Source organism: Manis pentadactyla, chromosome 12 (assembly GCF_030020395.1).
Source record: "Manis pentadactyla isolate mManPen7 chromosome 12, mManPen7.hap1, whole genome shotgun sequence".
NCBI lineage: Eukaryota > Metazoa > Chordata > Mammalia > Pholidota > Manidae > Manis > Manis pentadactyla.
The window spans coordinates 19,228,814-19,247,659 of record NC_080030.1 but is presented as its reverse complement, the minus strand read 5'-3'; the positions used below and the strand labels follow the sequence as shown (position 1 = coordinate 19,247,659).

The following is an 18,846-nucleotide window of genomic DNA, read 5'->3' as shown; positions in this document are numbered from 1 at the left end:
CAGGTACCTTCACAGGTGGTGTCCATTTGCTTGTTTTGGAATCCAGGTTTGGGCTTCCAGCCTCGGCGGCAGTGGCACGTGTATGAGCCCACAGTGTTGGCACAGACGGTGGAGTTGTGGCACTTATGCTGCCCGGCGATGCACTCGTCCACATCTGGGGACACAAGGAAGGGGGTCAGGTCTCTTTGCTCCCCGGGCCCGCCTCCTTTTCCCATATCAGTGCCCCCACAACAGGAGGTGATGCCACCTGGTGGCCCCACCTCCCTGAGTGATGGACGCCAAAGTTGTGGAAGTGTGCAGAGCCTGCCACGCAGCACACGGGCCCTGTGCAGATGTACAGGTTGTGAAATACTGAAATACCTTTGCTCCAATTAGTAACAGCTGCTGTCTGGGGTCCCCAAGGAGCCTCCCCCTTGGTACCCCAGGTCCTTCTCCAGAACCCCCTAGATCTTCTCCCACTAGCCTCAGCCTGGCATGGCAGGGCACCCCAGCATTCATCCTGCTTGGTTTGTGTGGGTGCTGTTGAATATGTGGTCGTATGTTTTGAGTGTGGGTCTCTGGGGGTGCAGAATCTGAGCTCTGGACCTTCACAGATGGTGGTGTTTGGGCCACGGGGGGACCCAGGAACTGGCTTCCAGCCAGGGCGGCAGCGGCACTCATAGCTCCCAACCATGTTGAAACAGTGGGTGGAGTCGTGGCATGGGTTTTGCCCTGAGGTACATTCATTCACATGTGAGGACAAAGCCAGAGGGTCAGCCTCCCCTCCGCTCACTGCACCCACTCCTCGGTGCCCGGCACCAAGGACCCCGTGTTATTGCACAGGCCACCACCTGATGACCTTCAGCTTCAACCTCAAAGCACCTTAGGGTGGCCTCCCTGCAAGATGGGCATGGCGGGGACTGGGATCCCCGGTTTACAGGTGGGGAAAACATGGGGGAAACTGAGTCATGGGGGTTGTATTATTTCCTTTCCAGGGATTCTTGCCTGCTCTCTTTCAAGCTCTGGCACACGTTCCTTTCTGGGGACTGTAAGTGACTCGTCTCTCAGCTCCCACGTGACAGATGAGCAAGGGGCGAGGTCTGGGACGCTCACCAGGAAGGGCCCTGCCACCTCCCTGCTCTGTGGAGGGACCGTCCAGGACCACGAATCCCTGGGCAGGGCCTGGCAGGCCCTTGGTGCTGCGGGGCCCTGAGGATCTTCTCCCTTCTCCTGGGGCTGGGGCATCTGCCTCGGCCCTTTCCCCAGCTCCAGGGCAGCCTCACAGCGTCGTCCAGGGCCTCTACCTGTGCACAGCCTCGGCTCCTCCGGACTGAGCTCCAAGCCAGGCGGGCACTGGCAGGAGTAGCTGCCCTGGCCGTTGATGCAGATTCCGCGGCTTCTGCAGACCCTGGGTTTCAGCTGACATTCGTCCACGTCTGCAATGGGAAGGACAGGCTGATGGATGCATGCAGCCACGGGCAGCCTTCTGGGCTGGGGGTCAGCATGTCTCCTGGCGCAGAGGCATCTAGAAGGCCCCTCTGTCTCCTTCCCAGTGAGTGGGCACCCTTGTCTTTTCTAATTCACACGGAGGCGTCCCGTGGGCGAGCGGGGTGGTCCTCCTGACATGCTGTTGTCTGGATGTGGCCACGAGGGGCCCAAGTCCTCCCCGTCTGCCAGCTCTGACTTCCCGGGCAGCTCCCGGCTGGGGCAGGGACATCACGGCCACCCGGGTCCCAGCCTGCGCATTTGGACAAAGGGGCCTTCCTGGGAACCGAGTGCAGGGAAATGTCTTCCCGAGCAGGACCATCTTGGCTCATGGTGACGGCCTTTGTCCTGCCTTCCCGGGGGCTCGCCTGGGTTATCCTTGGAATCCAGTGACCCTGGAAAGACGGCGCTCGCCCATCTGCACCAACTCTGAGACTCCATCTCCATGGAGGTGGACCAAGACCCACCCCTGAGCCAGGCCCTTCCAGGCTGAGGCTTTCAGCAGCAGAAGGGAGAATGAAGACCACGCCAGACAGTCCAGGACAGCCACAAACGTGGGTGCCAGTCCGGCGTAGATGGTGGGGGCTGATGTCCAGCCAGGCAGCCTTTGGGGTGGTGACAGTGCCTTCTCTGACCCCTATGAAGGCTTCCCCTGGGCTGGCAGAAAACGGTGAGAATCCACAGCTGAGCAAGGCCAGCAATGGGTCTCAGCAGGTGCTGGTGGACAAGGGGTGGAATACATTTGTGTTCCTGGCCCTTGGCTTCCCACCAGGGGTGCAGGCCTGTGGGCCCCCCGAATGGGACTCAGCCTCTATATTCCATCCCCCAGTGGTCTGGGCCAACATGGGGCAACCTTCTTGGGAGAAGGCCGAGCCTGGGATAGCGGTTCCCATTGACGCCCTCTGTTGCTAGTTGTTCCAGATGGAGCCTCTTCCGTTTGCCCCAATCTCCAAGTGTGTACGTGGTGGTACATGTCACCCTGTCCCTCCCACACTATATCCTCCTGGGTCCCGGTCAGCTGAGTCCCCACAGTCCGGTGAACTGAAATCACTGGGGAGGGTCAGGGTGGTGTCTTCCATGGGGAAGTGGGCTGAGGCTGAGCAGAGGAAAAGCAGAGTCAGGGTGCCAGGTGGTGTCCACCCCGTGAGGTTGCTGGCCAGGGACAGGATGGCCAGGGAAGGTGGGTCCACATGTGGATTTTCCCCTCCCAGACTTCTGGACAGGGTCCCTGGGTCCATCACGTCCCCAGAGGTCTGCTGGTGTTCCTGGCATGGCCAAGCCCATGTGGACTCTGGGGGCAGATTCACCCAGGCAATCACCAATCACGGAGAGAGGATGGAGAGCAAGTTGGAATGCAGCAGCACACCGTGCGCCCGTGGAGCTCGATGCCGTCCCTTTTATTTGTTTGATGAAAATAAGATGATGGTTGGGCAGAGTGGAAATTCCAGTATTGCACAAGTGACCCTCTAGGGTTCTGAGCCCTGGGGTAACCAGGTAGGTGCCCAGGAGGTCCTCTGATGCTTGGAGAAAGTGGGGTGAGGAGCCAAACCACATGGACAAGCAGCTGGAAGATGTGGGGTGCTCATTACCTTGACATGTGTTCTCACTCGCATTCCTGAACGCGGCTGCCCCAGAAGCCAGCACATATCCTGGGCTGCACGTGCAGAAGTAGCTCCCCTCAGTGTTCCGGCAGTCTGCGTATTTTCCACAGGACACGGGCGAGGGTGGGCCACACTCGTTGATGTCTGGAATACAACAGGGAAAAGGGTCACCTCCCCAAAGCCTCCGGCCTGACCCCACCAGGAGGACTGGACAGCACTCAGCTCCTGGGGTACACTCTTGAGGCTGGAAGGGCCTCTGCTCTCTGGATGGGCCTGTGGGCACCTACATTCAAGCACATGGCTGGGCCAGGATGGGGGCTGCCTAGGCAAGGGAGAGGGAGACAGAGCACTGACAGGCTCTGGGCCCCGCCCCGTGGAGCTGTGGGCACCATCGGGGACCTGGGGGCAGGCTCCCATCCGGGTGGCAGTGGCCCTGAAGGCTACCTTCATGTTGAGGCAGCGGAGGGAGTCAGGGCCAGGCGCCCTCCGGCGGGACATGCATCACTCCCACCTGGAAACGGGACCAGGCGGTCAGGCCCCTGTCCACTGACGGCTTCTAACCCGCTTCACTCACAGGGGTCCAAGGACACCCCACACTACTCACCAGGCACCCCTCCAACCCCAGGCCCCAATATCAGGTCTTTCAAGATGCCCCAGGATGCCGCCGTGGGAGTGTTGCTATCTCAGCCCCTGGAGGAAGTTCCCCCTTATCAGAAGCAGCTGAGGACATGAAACGAGGAAGCTGTGTGCAGGATCTCACAGCCGAGTCACTGGGGGGTTTCTGGCATCTTATCTCTGTGTTTTCTAAACACGAGCGGATAGATGCCCTGAGTGGGGTCCTGTCTGAGCAGCTCAGGGACCCACAGATCAAGGGCTGGACATGACTGGCTAAAAATAACTTAAGAACCAGGAACATAAGATGAATCAAAAAACAGAATGCCTCTTGTACAATCCAATCTGGGGACAAAAATGTTAGAGCCTTAAGCGACTCATGGCATCGTGATGAGTCCGGGCAGGCAGCTGGTCTCCCCCAGGTCAGAGTTCTGTCTCTGAATACACGCATTTCCCTTGCAAAGCCGTAGGCCCGGCCTGTGGGCATCAGCACCAGGACACGAGACAATGCGGGAGGCACACAACACCTGAGGGATTCATGCTCAGCCTCAACCCGGCCAATGGGATTTCCCTCCACCCTTCTCACATGGTGGCAATGGAATGCGGTGGAGCTGAGATGGGGACAGTTGGGAGTGCAGTGTGCAGGAGCGGAGGACATGGCAGTGGGAAATTCCTCACCCGGACAAGTGCCCTTCCAGGAAGGAGCCCAGACAAGTTACATTAGCAGCAGGTTCTCCTCTCCAGGTTCACCCACCTGCAAATCTCCGAGGCACACGTGCAAATGCACAAAGAAACCTTTAGGACGACCTCTAGGGTCAGGGATGGGATGGGCAGTAGTTACTTTTCCCTGATAAAATCTGCCTTTATCCCAAACATTAAATAATACATGGATACTTTGAAAAAAAAAAGAAAGAAAGAAAATGTAAAAGAAAATCACCCATAAGACTACTATACAGATTGCTGGAAAAATTTAAAGGTATTTTTCTTATCTTTTCAGACATATTAGGAATATTTTATGCAGCTAAGACTATTCTGAGTAGATGAAGAATATTTCTCTTTTTTTCTAAAGGTGATTATCTTTATTTCATTTTTGGTATATATTTTAGGTCTCTTCTGCCAACATATTTGTCTTGAAAGATTCTGCACACATCTGCACATTTGAGAGATGCTGCTTCCGGGGAGGACCCCGTCTGTAGAGATTGTTCTGTTGACCACTTTCAGGAGGTCTTGACTGCTTTTTTTTTTCACTGAAGTACCATTGATATACAATCTTATATTGCTTTCAAGTACACAACACAGTTGTGTTGGTTCAACAGTTACCCGTGTAATTAAATCCTCACCCCCATGAGTACAGTTCCATCTGTCAACATAGGAAGATGTTACAGAATCATTGGCTATATTCTCCATGCTGCATCACCACCCCTGTGACCAACTTATGATTGAGAATTTTTGTGCCCCTTTATCTCCATCACCCTCCCCCCTACCCACCCCAACCCCTTCCCCATGGTTACTACCAGTCACTTCTCAGTGTCTGTTGAGTCTACTGCTGTTTTGTTCATTTTGGTTTGTTTTGTTTTTAGATTCCACAAATAAGTGAAATCATGGTATTTCTCTTTCTCTGCCTGGCTTATTTCACTCAGCATAATACCCTCTAGGTCTATCCATGTTGTTGCAAGTAGCAGTATTTCTTTTTTGGTGGCTGAATAATATTCCACTGTGTATATGTACCACAACTTCTGTGCCCATTCATCTACTGATGGACACTTAGGTTGCTTACATATATTAGCTATTGGAAATAGTGCTGCGATAAACATAGGGGTGCGTATCTCTTTTTGAATCAGGGATCTTGTTTTCTCTGGTAAATTCCTAAGAGTGGAATTCCTGGGTCAAATGGTATTTCTGTTTTCAGTTTTTTGAGGAACTTCCATATTGCTTTCCACAATGGCTGAACTAATTTACATTCCCACCAGAGTGTGGGAGGGTTCCCCTTTCCCTGCATCCTCGCCAGCATTTGTTGTTCCTTGTCTTTTGAATGTTGGCCATCCTAACTGGTATGAGGTGATACCTCATTGTGGTTTTAATTTGCATTTCCCTGTTGATTAGCAATATGGAGCATCTTTTCATGTGCCTGTTGTCCATCTGAATTTCTTCTTTAGATAAGTGTCTATTCAGATCCTCCACGCATTTTTTTAATCAGGCTATTTGCTTTTTGGGTGTTGAGGCATGTGAGTTCTTTGGATGAGTTAATATTTTGGATGCTTTTTGGGTGTTGAGGCATGTGAGTTCTTTGGATGAGTTAATATTTTGGATGTTAACCCTTTGTCAATATGTCATTTATGAATACATCTCCCATACAGCCTTTTCTTCACCAGGTGTAGGTGGTCTGTTCTGTAGTCTTCAGGTTGTTTCCAGGGTGAGTTGTGTTTGCTGTATTTGCTTCCTCAGTTTGTATTTGGGAGGAGGTTTCCACCTGCCTTCCTGCTCTGCCATCCTTTTCCCCCTCCTTGACGAGTATTTCTTGATGTAAAAACAGTGTAATTTCTTTTTCCCATCATTTTTCTAGAAAAATGCACATAGCACAGAAACTGCCATCTTAACCAACCATTTTAAATAGTATGATTTCCTTTTGTGATCCTGTGTTCTTGAAGATTAAAACTCCTTAGTTTTACATCTGGACCTAGGTCCTACCACCTTTCTAGCTGTTGGCTTTGAACAAGTCCCTCAATCTCTTTGAACCCAAATTTAATCATTTAAAAAACAGTCCCAGTTCTGCTTCCTTCGTGGGTCTGCTGTGAGGGATGTGGTGGGACACGACGGTCGTGAGCTGGGCAGGGCCCACAGAGCTGGATCTACTAGGGGAAACTGAGCCTCCAAGCCCTGGATGTCTCTTTCTTCCTTGCTTCCATGTCTTTGTGCCATGAAAATAAGAAAATAGTCACAGCAGTAATGATGATGATAGATCACATTTGTTGACAATGTACTAGTCATTGTCTGTACTAGTCTTTACCTGTTCATGATAGTGGCAAATATTAAATATCAGTCCATCCATGTCTGGTAGGTACAGTGATTATGCCCAATTTTCAGAAAAGCAAACTGAGGCACAGAGAAAGAAATAATTTCCTAAATGTCTGATGTATCAGTGGTAGAGCTCTGAGTCCACACAGCCCAGCTCAGGTGTAAGCTCTCAACACTCCACCTACTGATCATGAAAACCTGATCACTTACGTTGTTCAAACTTCTCCTGCCTGTCACCTCTCTTCTCCTTGACAAGGTGATTCTGTGATGCTCTCTGAGCTGAGAGCTCTGAATGCCCCCCATCTCCCACCACCATCTCTGCGTGCCCCCCTCCCCAAGCCTCTGTACCATCACAGCTCTCCAAGAGGCTGGTGAAGATCTCCCCAGACGAGGAACTGAATCCCGGATTGCAGCGACAGGCGGTGGCATTGACACATACAGAGTTCAGAGGGCACCAGCGAGCACAGGCGGTGGGGGCAGAGGCTGCGGGGATGGAGACCATGGTCAGAAGGCTCAAGGAATGAACAAGGCCGGCTGCCAGCTGGGGGCCCATGAGCAGAGGTGAAGAGGGTAGTAAAGGGGTTCCTGCCACTGGAAATTCTCGGCATTTAGGGAGGAAGGAGATTCTTTTACGCCCAGACCATCTCTGAGCCTCACTTTCAAAATAAGCCTCCTTTGCCTCCTTGCTGGTGTGGAGACCCAGACCCCAGCACACATCCCCAGCTTACGTCACTGAGTGGGCTGCCTGGGCAGACTCACCTCTAGGGTTCTTAACTGCAGATTTCAATGTCAACAGCAGCACCAAGATCCCTGTGGCAGAAAAAAAAAGATTGGTAAGAAAAAGAGGAGAGTTACTTCAACCCCTGACTTCCTGGCCATTGCCTCCCGGGAGGTGGCTCTGACCCTGTAGGCCTCAGCTTTCTAGAAGCATCCCCAAGGCTCCTGTACTTCACATGGAATCAAGGACTCGGCTTTCTCCTCTTTCTCCCAGGAATCCCTGAGGAGTCAGGCACTAACAGACAGCCTCGTGTGCTACTGTAAGAGGACAGAGTGTACACAGACAGCTGCTGACAGGGGCAGATCTTACACACTCCAGCCTCTCTCAGTGGATGGGGTAAATCTAAAGGAGAAAATCCTCAAACTGGTGTGTCTTTGTCCAGACCTGGAATCTTTGTTCTCTAGCAATGGCAGAAATTTGCTTTGAGGTTCTCTCTTCCAGGAGTCCTGCTCCTGTCTCATGGACAGTTTCAGGGCATATGGGAAGAGGATGGGTTTTGGAGTCAGACAGCCCAAACATGAGCCCTAGCTCACAATGGTGTCAGTGGGCCAGGGAGCCCTGGAATCGAGAGAGGGGGTATTAAGGCAGAACTCAGGCACCTGCAGGTAGATTAAGTGGTTAAGTGGACTCTCCTGGGTAAGTGGTCTCTCAGGCACAGCATACATGGCTTCTATGGTTCCTTCTAAAGAGCTCCTGGTCCTCCAATAGCAGCTGAATACACAGCCTTTGCGTTTATCTCCCAATCCTGAGAAATGAGTCTTGAACAGGTTTTGTGGTATGAAAACCATGATGGGTGCCAAGGAATGAAGTCCATCCCAAAGGCAATAGCTGGGCTGCCTGTTGGGGTCTGTCATCTCTTCCATGTGAGCCATGACCCTATGAAAATCTTTTCGGATCTGTGTGCCTTTTCAGGATCTTCTTCTCAGGCAAAGGTGAATTCCTCTTCCAGGCTATACCGTCAGGTCACCACTGTGTAAGGAAACTACAGGCGGAGAATGGAGTCACACTTGCCCAGGTCTGCATCTCAAACTTCTACCTGTTGACAGGGTGCCTTTGGGAACACTACTCATTCTTTGTATTTTTTTCATAGTTGTTAAGTGTTGGTTTATTTTCAGTATAAAACAGTCAATTCCGTTTCCCTTCATTAACATTTTCAAATAATATAATCACACTTGATTTGAATTTGCTCCTTATATGAATGCAGTCTTGACTTAAAAGTGTCTAGGATTAAATCCAAGTCCTGCTCACTGTGCAGTGGTGCAGTTCCCCCATGAATTCAGAAATGTTAAGGAAAAAGACCAAGAGAACTTTGAGTCACTTAAATCCACATGGTCACAAACAACAAATGTTGGCGAGGATGTGGAGAAAGGGGAACTCTCCTACACTGCTAGTGGGAATGTAAATTAGTTCAACCATTGTGGAAAGCAATATGGAGGTTCCTCAAAAAACTCAAAATAGAAATACCATTTGACCCAGGAATTCCACTCCTAGGAATTTACCCTAAGAATGCAGCAGCCCAGTTTGAAAAAGACAGATGCACCCCTATGTTTATTGCAGCACTATTTACAATAGCCAAGAAATGGAAGCAACCTAAGTGTCCATCAGTAAGTGAATGGGTAAAGAAGATGTGTCACAGATACACAATGGAATATTATTCAGCCATAAAAAGAAAAGAAATCCTACCATTTGCAACAACATTGTATCAACTGAATCATAACCACTGTGGGATTGGCTTTGATCTGCTGGGGGGCCCAGCTTGTTTTTTTGACTTTACCCAGGTGCTGTTTTTCCTCCTCAAACCCTAATCAAGTGATTTGCACCCTGGGCAATTGATTTAACAAGCCCAGTCATAAACAGGAAGGATTCCATTTTAAAGATAAGATTGCATTTTAAAACCCAAGTAGTTAAAAAGTAACTTTCTTAACACAGTCTTTAATCAACAGACAATAACCCAGCCCACCTTGGGAGCTAAGCAGGCAGTCTTGAGTGATATGCTCCCAGACCAGGAAGCTGCTATCCTGGGAGGGAATCAGAGCAGTAAATTTCTTGTGTTAAGATAACTTTGTAAATAACCTAGAGGACTGATAAGAAACTTAATGTCTCTTCAAAAGTAAATATTTTGGGACCACTTAGCAGGTGTGCATCCCTAGCTCTTTGTCTTTCAACTGCCTATAAATCCCCAGGCAATGCACCGCCTGGGCTCTCTTGTCCCCTCCTGGCCTGAGCCGGGAGCTCTGTCCCCTGGCTTTACCCCTAAATAGAATCCTCTGCCTTGCTCCCCTCCCTTGAGTGTTTAAGTTCATTCTTCCACTCCCTGAACTAGAACTCAGGCATCACATTGAAGCCTCCAAAATGTGACCTGTTTTTCTTAAAAAATCGTGTTCCAGAAATAAATGTTGCTGTTTTCATAGCAACCAGGAAACAGATTACAACCAATCAAGACAACATATAAGATACACCTAACCTACTAGGTAACAGGTTTTATTCTAAGCATTGAAGAAGGAAAAAAAAATAATTAAAACTAAGATGAAAAAAAAAAATTAAGATGATCTCACTGATACCAGTTTTTACTAATTCATTATCATCCTTTAAATCATTCCATGACCCACACAAAGCCCACAGACTAAAGGATGATGTGCTTCTAAACGCATTAGAGTTTTCAGAGTTTGGCTATGTAGTCTTCTGAAAAAAATAGCTTCCATGGTACAATGGTTAATTTTATGTATTGATTTGGCTAGGCTACAGTACCCACAGATACTTGGTCAAACACTAATTTAGATGTTGCAGTGAAGGTTTTTTTCAGATGATACTAACATTTAAGTCAGTAGACTTTGAGTAAAACAGATTATGCTCCATAACCTGGGTGAGCCTCTTCCAATCAGCTGAAACCTTAAGAGAAAAAAGACTGACCCCCCTTTGCAGGAAGAGGTGATTGTGATTTCAGAGTGCCTTTGGACTTGAGATGCAACATCGAGTCTTCCCTGGGTTTCCAGCCTGCCAGCCAGCCTTACAGATTTTGGACTTTGCAACTACTGTATCTCATGAACCAATTCTTTAAAATAAATCTTTCTCTCTCTTTTGATAGATGATAGATTCGATAGATGATAGGTAGGTATAGATAGATGATAGATTGATAGATAGACAGATAGACAGATAGATATAGATGATATAGATAGATATAAGTGGGTAGTAGGTAGGTAGATAGATATAGATGATAGATCATAGTAAATAGATAGATGACAGGTAGATCAGTCTATGTAATCTATATATACACAACCTATTATTTCTGTTTCTCTAGAGAACCTGGGCTAATATAGGTGGTAAAATGAGAAATTTCTGTTAAGTCCCCAAGTTTACCCTAGGAATAAGTTTCACCAGCTTTCTCCTTTGAGAACTTAATGTAGTTTAGTTATATATAACTCCAGATGCCCCGCCTTCTTAAAATTTCTTCCTTCTGCTGCCTTACAGAGAGAATGGAAAAATCAGAAATAAAGCAAAGAACAGAGAAAATTCTCAAACAGAATAACGAGTTCCCAGATGTTTTAGTCATCGATACAATTCTACATACCCGGCAGCAAACTTAGGTATCTGTTTCCCATGGTGCAGACACCAGCAAGCCCGGCCACAGGGGACATCTGCTCTTGGTCTGTGTGTGTTAAAATGACTTCCTTTTTCAAGTATGACCTGTGCCTTAGATGAACTGACATAGAAAACCACTGGTCTGGATGTTTTCCTTCCTGTCCTGCAAGACAATTAATTTCTCTGAAACTCACAGTTTTGTTGTTGGTTTGCATAGCATTATTGGCATTTGTACTGAAGCTTCCTTGCTTTTCAGCATAGTTTTTCTATCTTTTTGATTTAGGATGACCTCCCAAACATGAGGAATCATTCTACAGGCCTTTTTGCCCCTACGAGGACCTTAATTCAGAGTGAACAGACATCTGTTATCTATTCACAGACTTCTTTATTTTTTAATTTTTATTTTGATATAAACACAGATTCACAGGAAGTTGCAAAAACAATACCAAAAGGCCCTGTGTACCCTTCACCCATTTTCCTGCATTGGTTACATGTTTGTGTAATGATAGTCAAATAGCTAAACCAAGAAATGACATTGGTACAATGGTGTGTGTAGTTCTGCATCATTATATCACCTGTGTGGTTCCCTGTACCTGTCACTGCAATGAAGATACACAAATGGTCCATCGCCACAAAGATTCCTTCATGCTATTCCAACACCCCTAAACCCTGGCAAGTCTAAAACTCTGTTGTTTTTATTGCTCAACAATACTCTAAATAGTCTTTGTTTCATATTTATGAAGAAAGGAAAATATTCTTGATAGGTTTTAAAGGAGAAAAACATACACCATTCCGCCCAAATTTTCCAGTAGTCTCTGTGATTTTCTTTCTTTGCATCATTCACATTGTTTTCTACAAGGCCACGTGCATCAGTCTGCTAGGACTCCCACAACAAAATAGTATGGACTGAATCACTGAAACCACTGAAATGTATTTTTCCACAGTTCTAGAGGCTGGATGTCCAAGATCAAGATGCCAGTAGGGTCAGTTTCTGGTGAAAGGCCTCTTTTGGCTTGTACATGGCCACCTTCTTGTGGTGTCCTTACATAATCTTTCTTCTGTGTGGAGAGAGCTCACTGGCGTCTTCCAGTTCTATAGCCTGAGCTCTCCACACTACATCTCTTGGCCATGATACCACCCTGCTCTGTCCCTTCCCTCTTCCTTTGGCCTGTGTCCCTTGACAAAGTGTTCCTGTGCTGCCCCCAGGGCTGAAGACTCCAGATGCCCCGCAATCTCAGATACATCCCTCCACGCCCACCTCAACCCTTTGTACCTTTACAACCCATCGTAGTATTTCTGAAGGTTTCCCCAGATTGCAAATATGAATCCGAGTTAACAGAAACAAATATGTGGAATAAGAAAGGTACCTCCAACTGCAAGTCACTACGGGGATGGAGACCACGGTCAGAAGCCCCAAGGAGGAGAGGATGCCAGCTGCCAACTGGGGACCAGAGAATGGACAAGGGTAGGGATGACTGTTGATGGAAGAGGAAATGCTGGGGATGGATGGGGAGGGAGGGAGAAGGGGGAAAGGGGGGCATTACGCTTAGCACACATAATGTCGGGGGGGCACAGGAAAGGCAGTACAACACAGAGAAGACAAGTAGTGACTCTATAGCATCTTACTACACTGATGGACAATGACTGCAATGGGGTATGCGGTGGGGACTTGATAATGGGGGAGTCTAGTAACCATAATGTTGCTCATGTAACTGTACATTAATGATACCAAAATAAAAAATAGAAAAAGGGGAAATGCTTGGGAAACTCCGTGAATTTTGGGAACAAGAAAACAAATCCTCTTATCCCCAGAGGAAGACACTTTCTAAAACTTATATGCAAAATAAGCCTTGTCCAACTTCCCCTTGTGGTGTGGGAACCTGGACCCTGGCAGGCACTCCCCACCCTCTATCACTGAGGGGCCTGGCTGGGCAGATGCACCTCGGGTGTCAGGCTGCAGCTCCAGTGTCACCAGCAGCCGCACAGAGTGCCCTCTCCTCACCACACTATACTCCACTAGCACACCTGAGGGTTTATCTGTGGATAAAATGAAGGTTCCTGTGACCAGGATTCTCACCTGGCCCTGGTTGGCTAGCTCAGTACACACATGTGGGCAATGTGTGGTATTGACTTTATATAAAGAGCCCTGCCCAGTGCTCTGGGCAACACAGTGGCACAGCTGCAAGGCTGCAGGAGAGCAGAGCAGAGGTGGAGTGGTGGCAGTGCCAAGGATAGAGCCAGAGGACGACTGTGTGGGCCGACTAGGCAGAGAGGCCCAGAAGCAGAGACCAGTTTGCTGCATGCAGACTTGCTCTGAGTGGATGGGATTCTAGTGATTAACCTGCCACCACGGAAATAAAGTTGGGCATAACCCTTTCACCCCAAGGACGTTTTACTGTCATTTCTTTGGTCACATTGAATCTACAGTGAACTTGCCCGGGGCTGAGACCCATTGGCAAGACATTATCTCACACTGTTTCTGCCTCTTGGGGGCCCCAACCCCAACTAAGAAACCACCCTTTCTAAGCCAAGCCTAAATGTCAGCTTTTTGATTAACAAAAAAAGCTTTGGCGAATCCGAAAGCCCACTTGAGTCAGCCCTCCTGAGATTCAGCTGCCTGTGCAAGGGCCCTGTGGTTATCCACTTGGGGTGAGTTTCCAGCAGGATACCGTGATGAGAAAGGAGCGAAGAGTGACAGTGCAGCTAACTCAGCCTGCAGTCACTCCTGAATTTAGGTCACTCGTGTAATGGGCTGAACAGTGTTAGTCTGCTTCAGCTTCCATAACAAAGTACCACAGGCCGAGTAGCTTAAACAACGGAAATCTGTTTTCTCACCGTTCTGGAGGCTGTGAGGGCAAGGTCAGGGTGACAGTGAGGTTGGTGTCTAAGGAGACTTCTCTTCTTGGCTTGCAAATGGACTTTCTTGCCAGGTCCTTCCACAGACTTTCCTCCAGCACACACACCCCTGGTGTCTCCTCCTCTCCGTATATGAACACCAGTCCTACTGGATTAGGACCCCACCTTGTGACTTCATTTAACCTTAATTACCTCCTTAATGGCTCTATCGCCAAATATGGTTGTATTGGGGGCTGGGGGCTCAACATATGAATTTTAGGGGGACACAAATCAGTCCATAACACAGTTATCCTCAGACACTTCATGTCTACCGAGAACCTCAGAATGTGTGACCTTATTTGAAAATAGGGTCCATTTATTTTGTTTTTATAGATTCCACATATAAGTGAAATCATAAGGTATCTCTTTTTCTACCTGGCTTGTTTCACCTAACATATAACCCTCTAGGTCCACCCATGTTATTGCAAATGGCAGGATTTCTTTTTTATGTTTTAATGGCTGAATAATGTAGATAACTGTCAAATCGCTGTGCTATATACTTGAAACCAATATGATATTTCATATCAACTACATTTCAATTTTTAAAGTTTTAAGAAAGCAGTGTCTTTGCATGTGTCATTAGTTAGGGATCTCAAGATGAGATCATCCTAGATGAACTGGGTAGGCCCTAAATCCAATGACTGGCATCCTTATAAGAAGAGGCGAGGGCGCAGAGAGCCCCATAGAGGGGAAGAAGTTCATGTGAAAACAGAGGCAGAGACTGGAGTGGCAGACACAAGCCAAGGGCATCTGGGGCCTCCAGAAGCTAGAACGGGCAGTGAAGGATTCTCCTCTAGAGGCTTCAAGGGAAGTTCAGTCCACCACCTCCTTGATCTCAGACTTCTGGTCCCCAAATTGTGAGAGAATACATGTCCGTTGTTTTAAGCCACCAGGTTTATGATCATTTCTTGCATCAGCCACAGAAAACTAATACAATCTATGATTTGGATCTCAATCTAGGAACCAGCTTGCTTGAGTTTGAATTATTTCCCCACATTTACTATCTGTGTGTCTTTAGGCAAGTTACTGAGCTTTTCTGTGCCACAATTTCCTCATCTGTAAAACTGGGATAATAACAGCACTTCCCAATAGGGCTGTCGTGTGGATTAAATGAATACTACTCATAAACTACTCAAGTATTATGGTTTGAAATCAGCTTCTTTCCAACTACAAATGAAATCAGTCATAACTAAATTCATAGCCAAAATTCTGTTGCAAATTTTTCGAGATTGAAAGTCTATGTTCCTTAAGCAATTTCTTTTCCCTTTCCTCATGATGTCTTTCCTAAAATGTGACATCCAGAGTAGGAAATGAATGATTTCTGGCATCACATATAATATGTGATTTTACACATTGGTTTACATCTTGTAGGTATTACATGTAAACACCTAACCTTTTAAACTCTGTAAAATCCCTAGCTTTGCTTTCTACTTCTTTTACAATCTCCGTAACATTTACACCAATGTTTTATATGCAGACATTGTCCAATAAACATGGCCCCTAGTGAGATATTGCATTTTCCCATAGCAGACTAATAAGACCTGAAGCTACATAAATGGTCAATGTTTCCTCAAAATCAGAAAACAAATTAGAAAACACACACACATTGAGCACGTACTGTGTGTCAACTACTCTACCAGGCACCAGAGAAAAAAAGAAACTGAAGTTGACATCTCAAGGAAATCCTCCTCAATTTCACACTATTGTCCTTCAAATCATCCAATGGACCACAAAGAGCCAACAGATTAACCATATCAGATTTTTTGTCAAGTCAACAGATTAACCATATCAGATTTTTTATCAAGTATTTGTAGAAGGAGAAGTCATAGATTAATGGAATTTTATACTACAGGAATAATCACATGGGTATAAAAATGAAAAGCTCCAAGTCTTTCCCTTGACTAGAGTGTCAGCCTCTTCTCTCTGAGAAGCTAAAAAAATAAAAGTTCTATTTTTACTTTCCCCTTTATTCTTTCATTTCTCAGGAGAGTGCAAAAGGGAGTCAGGGAAAAAGCAAAAATAATAGAAAAGATTCTCAAACTGGATAAATAGTTCCCACATTACAAGGGTGAGGAGGTGGTAGTAATAAAATACATTCAATGAAATGTGTGAACCGATCATAAATTCCCAGCTGAATGAATTTTTATATGTGTGCGTAAGTACACATAACCAAGAAATACAGATAGAACATTTCTAGTCTTCCAGAAAGTCCCCTCTACATCTTCCCAGTTGAAACCCCCTCAAAATAGCCACTATTCTGACTTCTCTCACCATTGATTAGTTTTCCTGCTCTTAAATATACCCCAAATAGTTTGAAATGGGCCATACATGTGGTTATAATTTTACCTACCTGGGAGAAATGGTAAATAGCTGCTTCTCATTGCTGTAGAGGCAATCAAGCTCAGCTGTGGAGCACTTTCTTTGAGGAAAAAATATGTCCTATTCAAATAAACCACATGAGAATTCATACGTGTAGAAAAGTGAAAGGGTTCTCTAGATAAACAGACATGGGAAACATCTAAAGTGTTTTATTATGAGATCCACATTTCTGTTTTTTGATCTTGGCATTACCAGTGACTGTACAGCCAGCCTACTTGATGGTGGTTTAGGTTTCCTATTGATAAGGAAACCTAAGCAAAGGATGTGGTTGTGCCCCCAAAAGGAAGTTTCTGACAGCTCACTAACAGATTCTTACAACTCTGTAAAATGAGCATCAATCTACTGACCACTCAATGAGGAAACTTGTCTGAGATCACAAAACTAGTAATTGGCAGGGCCAAAAATCAGGTTCTGGGCTCCTTACTGGAAAAGCCAGTGCTCTTTCTACTCAGTTGTTCTTGTTTAGTTAGTATAACCAGAGTGGATGCCAAGAAAAAAAACTCGGAAAGAGAGCCTAGCTCAGTGCCCGGCAACACACAGAAGACGGTCATAAAATGTGAGCTTATGGCAGTATTTAAAAGATGAAATCTGAGGGATGGGATAGGCAATAGCCACTGTGCACTGAGGAACGAGAGGAGGGGGCATCTCAGAGATGGATGTTCTTCCAAATAAGTAATTGAAATCACATGACTACAATTTTTCTCAGCAGCGCTAGGGAATTTGAACTTTATCCTGAGAGCAATAAGGATCCACCAAAGACTCTTCATCAGGGGACGGATGTTTGGCAGTCCTGGATCTGTGGGAAGTGTGTGTCTGGGAGGAGGTTAAGTTGGAGGTCGGCACGACCCAGAATCCTCCATGCATTCTGGGAACAAGGCTCTAGGGACAAGGCACCCACCTCAATTCGGAAACTCCCCAAACAAGGCCATTCCTACACAGAAATCAAACATTCAGCTGCCAAAGAAAGAAGGGTTTCTCTGCCAAGCTGCCCAAACTGGGTCACTCATGAGAGCACCACCCACAGCCCACATTCACTGATAGGGCTGTCATGCGACCGTGTAGAAGCACAGCCTCCACTTGCCAACTTCTGAGGAGTCATGGAATTGCTGGATTCCTGTCTTGCCAGTGGGTTTCAGCACCAGACAAGTTCTAGATGGATCCGACGAGACCGAAAAATGACCATGGAACCCAATGGGGTGAAAGGGTTTATAGCCAACTTTATTCCCACAGCGGCAGGTCAATCAGAATCCCATCCACTCCGAGCGAGTCTGCATGCAGCAGCAAGCCGGTCTCCGCCTCTGGGCCCCTCTGCCCTGCAGCCGTCTCGGTCTCTGTGCTCGGCCTAGTCTCTGCTCTCCTGCAGCCCTGCAGCCATACAGCACAGAGCACTGGGCGGAGCTCTTTATACAGAGTCAATAACAACGTATTGCCCACACATGGATAGTGAGCAAGCCGACCGGGACCAAGTGAGAATCCTGGCCATAGGAACCTTCACTTTCTCCACAACTCCCCAAACCAGAAGCCAGCTATCTCTGGAGCCCCAAGGCCAGACGTCCTGGAATCTGGACCCAGAACCGGAAGTCCACAGGTCCAGGTTCCTGACACCTGGAGACAGCTGGACTATTGCCAGGGACTGGGATTCTCCTACACTGGAATCTTTCAACCCCAGTGATTCAGGGGTCCAGAGAGCAGAGCTTCAGTAGCCATGGATTGGGATTCCTAGAGTCTGGACATCCCTGATGGCCAGCCTGTAGGCCCCGCATCTGGTGTTTGGGGAAGTCAGGGCGATAGGAGGCAGAAGGGACCGAAAAATGTAAATTAAAAGTGGTCAGGTGCCCAGAGGGCCGCAAGAGACCAGGAGGCAAAGCTTGGGACACACTGCTCCAGCTACCCTCCATTTTTCCAGCGAAGGACACCTGCTGGTGATACCCCACTGTGGGAAGCGCAGAACCTGAGATGCAGGGCTGTTTCCTTTTCCTGGCACCACAGAGACCTAGTATAAAAATCCCTGTGATGAACACGTTTGCTGCCTGAGGCCCTCTTGCCCCACTCCTCTGTGCCATCCACTTCAGGGGACCGGCATCAAGATCTCTGGCTTCAGCTAATGAAGAAGGTATTTAGGTGGCTTCATCGAACCTAGTAACAGATCAACCAATGGCTTTTTCTGATCAGCAGTTTTGTGTTTTCATTACGAAAAATAAATGGAATAAATATAATAGCAAAAAGGGGACCTCAAACATTACCTAAAATCCTAACATTGGTGACCATCTGGTGCCTGCCTGTGGATAAAGAGAAGGTTCCTATGGCCGGGATTCTCACCTGGCCATGGTCAGCTAGCTCACTACACACGTGTGGGGAATATGTTGCTGTTGCCTCTATAAAAAGAGCTCCGCCCAGTGCTCTGGGCATTATGGTGGCACGGCTGCTGCATGGCTGCAGGGTTGCAAGGCTGCAGGAGAGCAGAGACTGGAGTGGTGGCAGTGCCGAGGACAGAGACTGAGATGGCTTGCAGGGGGTAGAGGG

General features: G+C 47.3%; 1 protein-coding gene across 6 annotated transcripts in view; it reads right to left on the bottom strand.

Moving 5' to 3' along the window:
- LOC118909585 (adhesion G protein-coupled receptor E2) overlaps positions 1 to 11,184 on the bottom strand; it is a 29,910-nt gene extending 18,726 nt beyond the window's left edge. For 4 of the 6 annotated variants that reach the window (XM_057490207.1, XM_057490209.1, XM_057490208.1 and 1 more), the window contains exons 1-6: positions 11,039 to 11,180; positions 7,452 to 7,502; positions 7,041 to 7,175; positions 3,054 to 3,209; positions 1,284 to 1,415; positions 8 to 154 (exon numbers count right to left, since the gene is read on the bottom strand). In XM_057490207.1, the coding sequence (XP_057346190.1) occupies positions 8 to 154; positions 1,284 to 1,415; positions 3,054 to 3,209; positions 7,041 to 7,175; positions 7,452 to 7,502; positions 11,039 to 11,177 (760 nt within the window). In that variant the 5' untranslated portion in view covers positions 11,178 to 11,180. Of the gene's footprint in view, positions 1 to 7; positions 155 to 585; positions 733 to 1,283; positions 1,416 to 3,053; positions 3,210 to 7,040; positions 7,176 to 7,451; positions 7,503 to 11,038 lie in introns of all 6 variants that reach the window. The other 2 variants (XM_057490211.1, XM_057490210.1) reach the window with 2 other exon arrangements.
- Between the last annotated feature and the right edge of the window lie 7,662 nt (positions 11,185 to 18,846).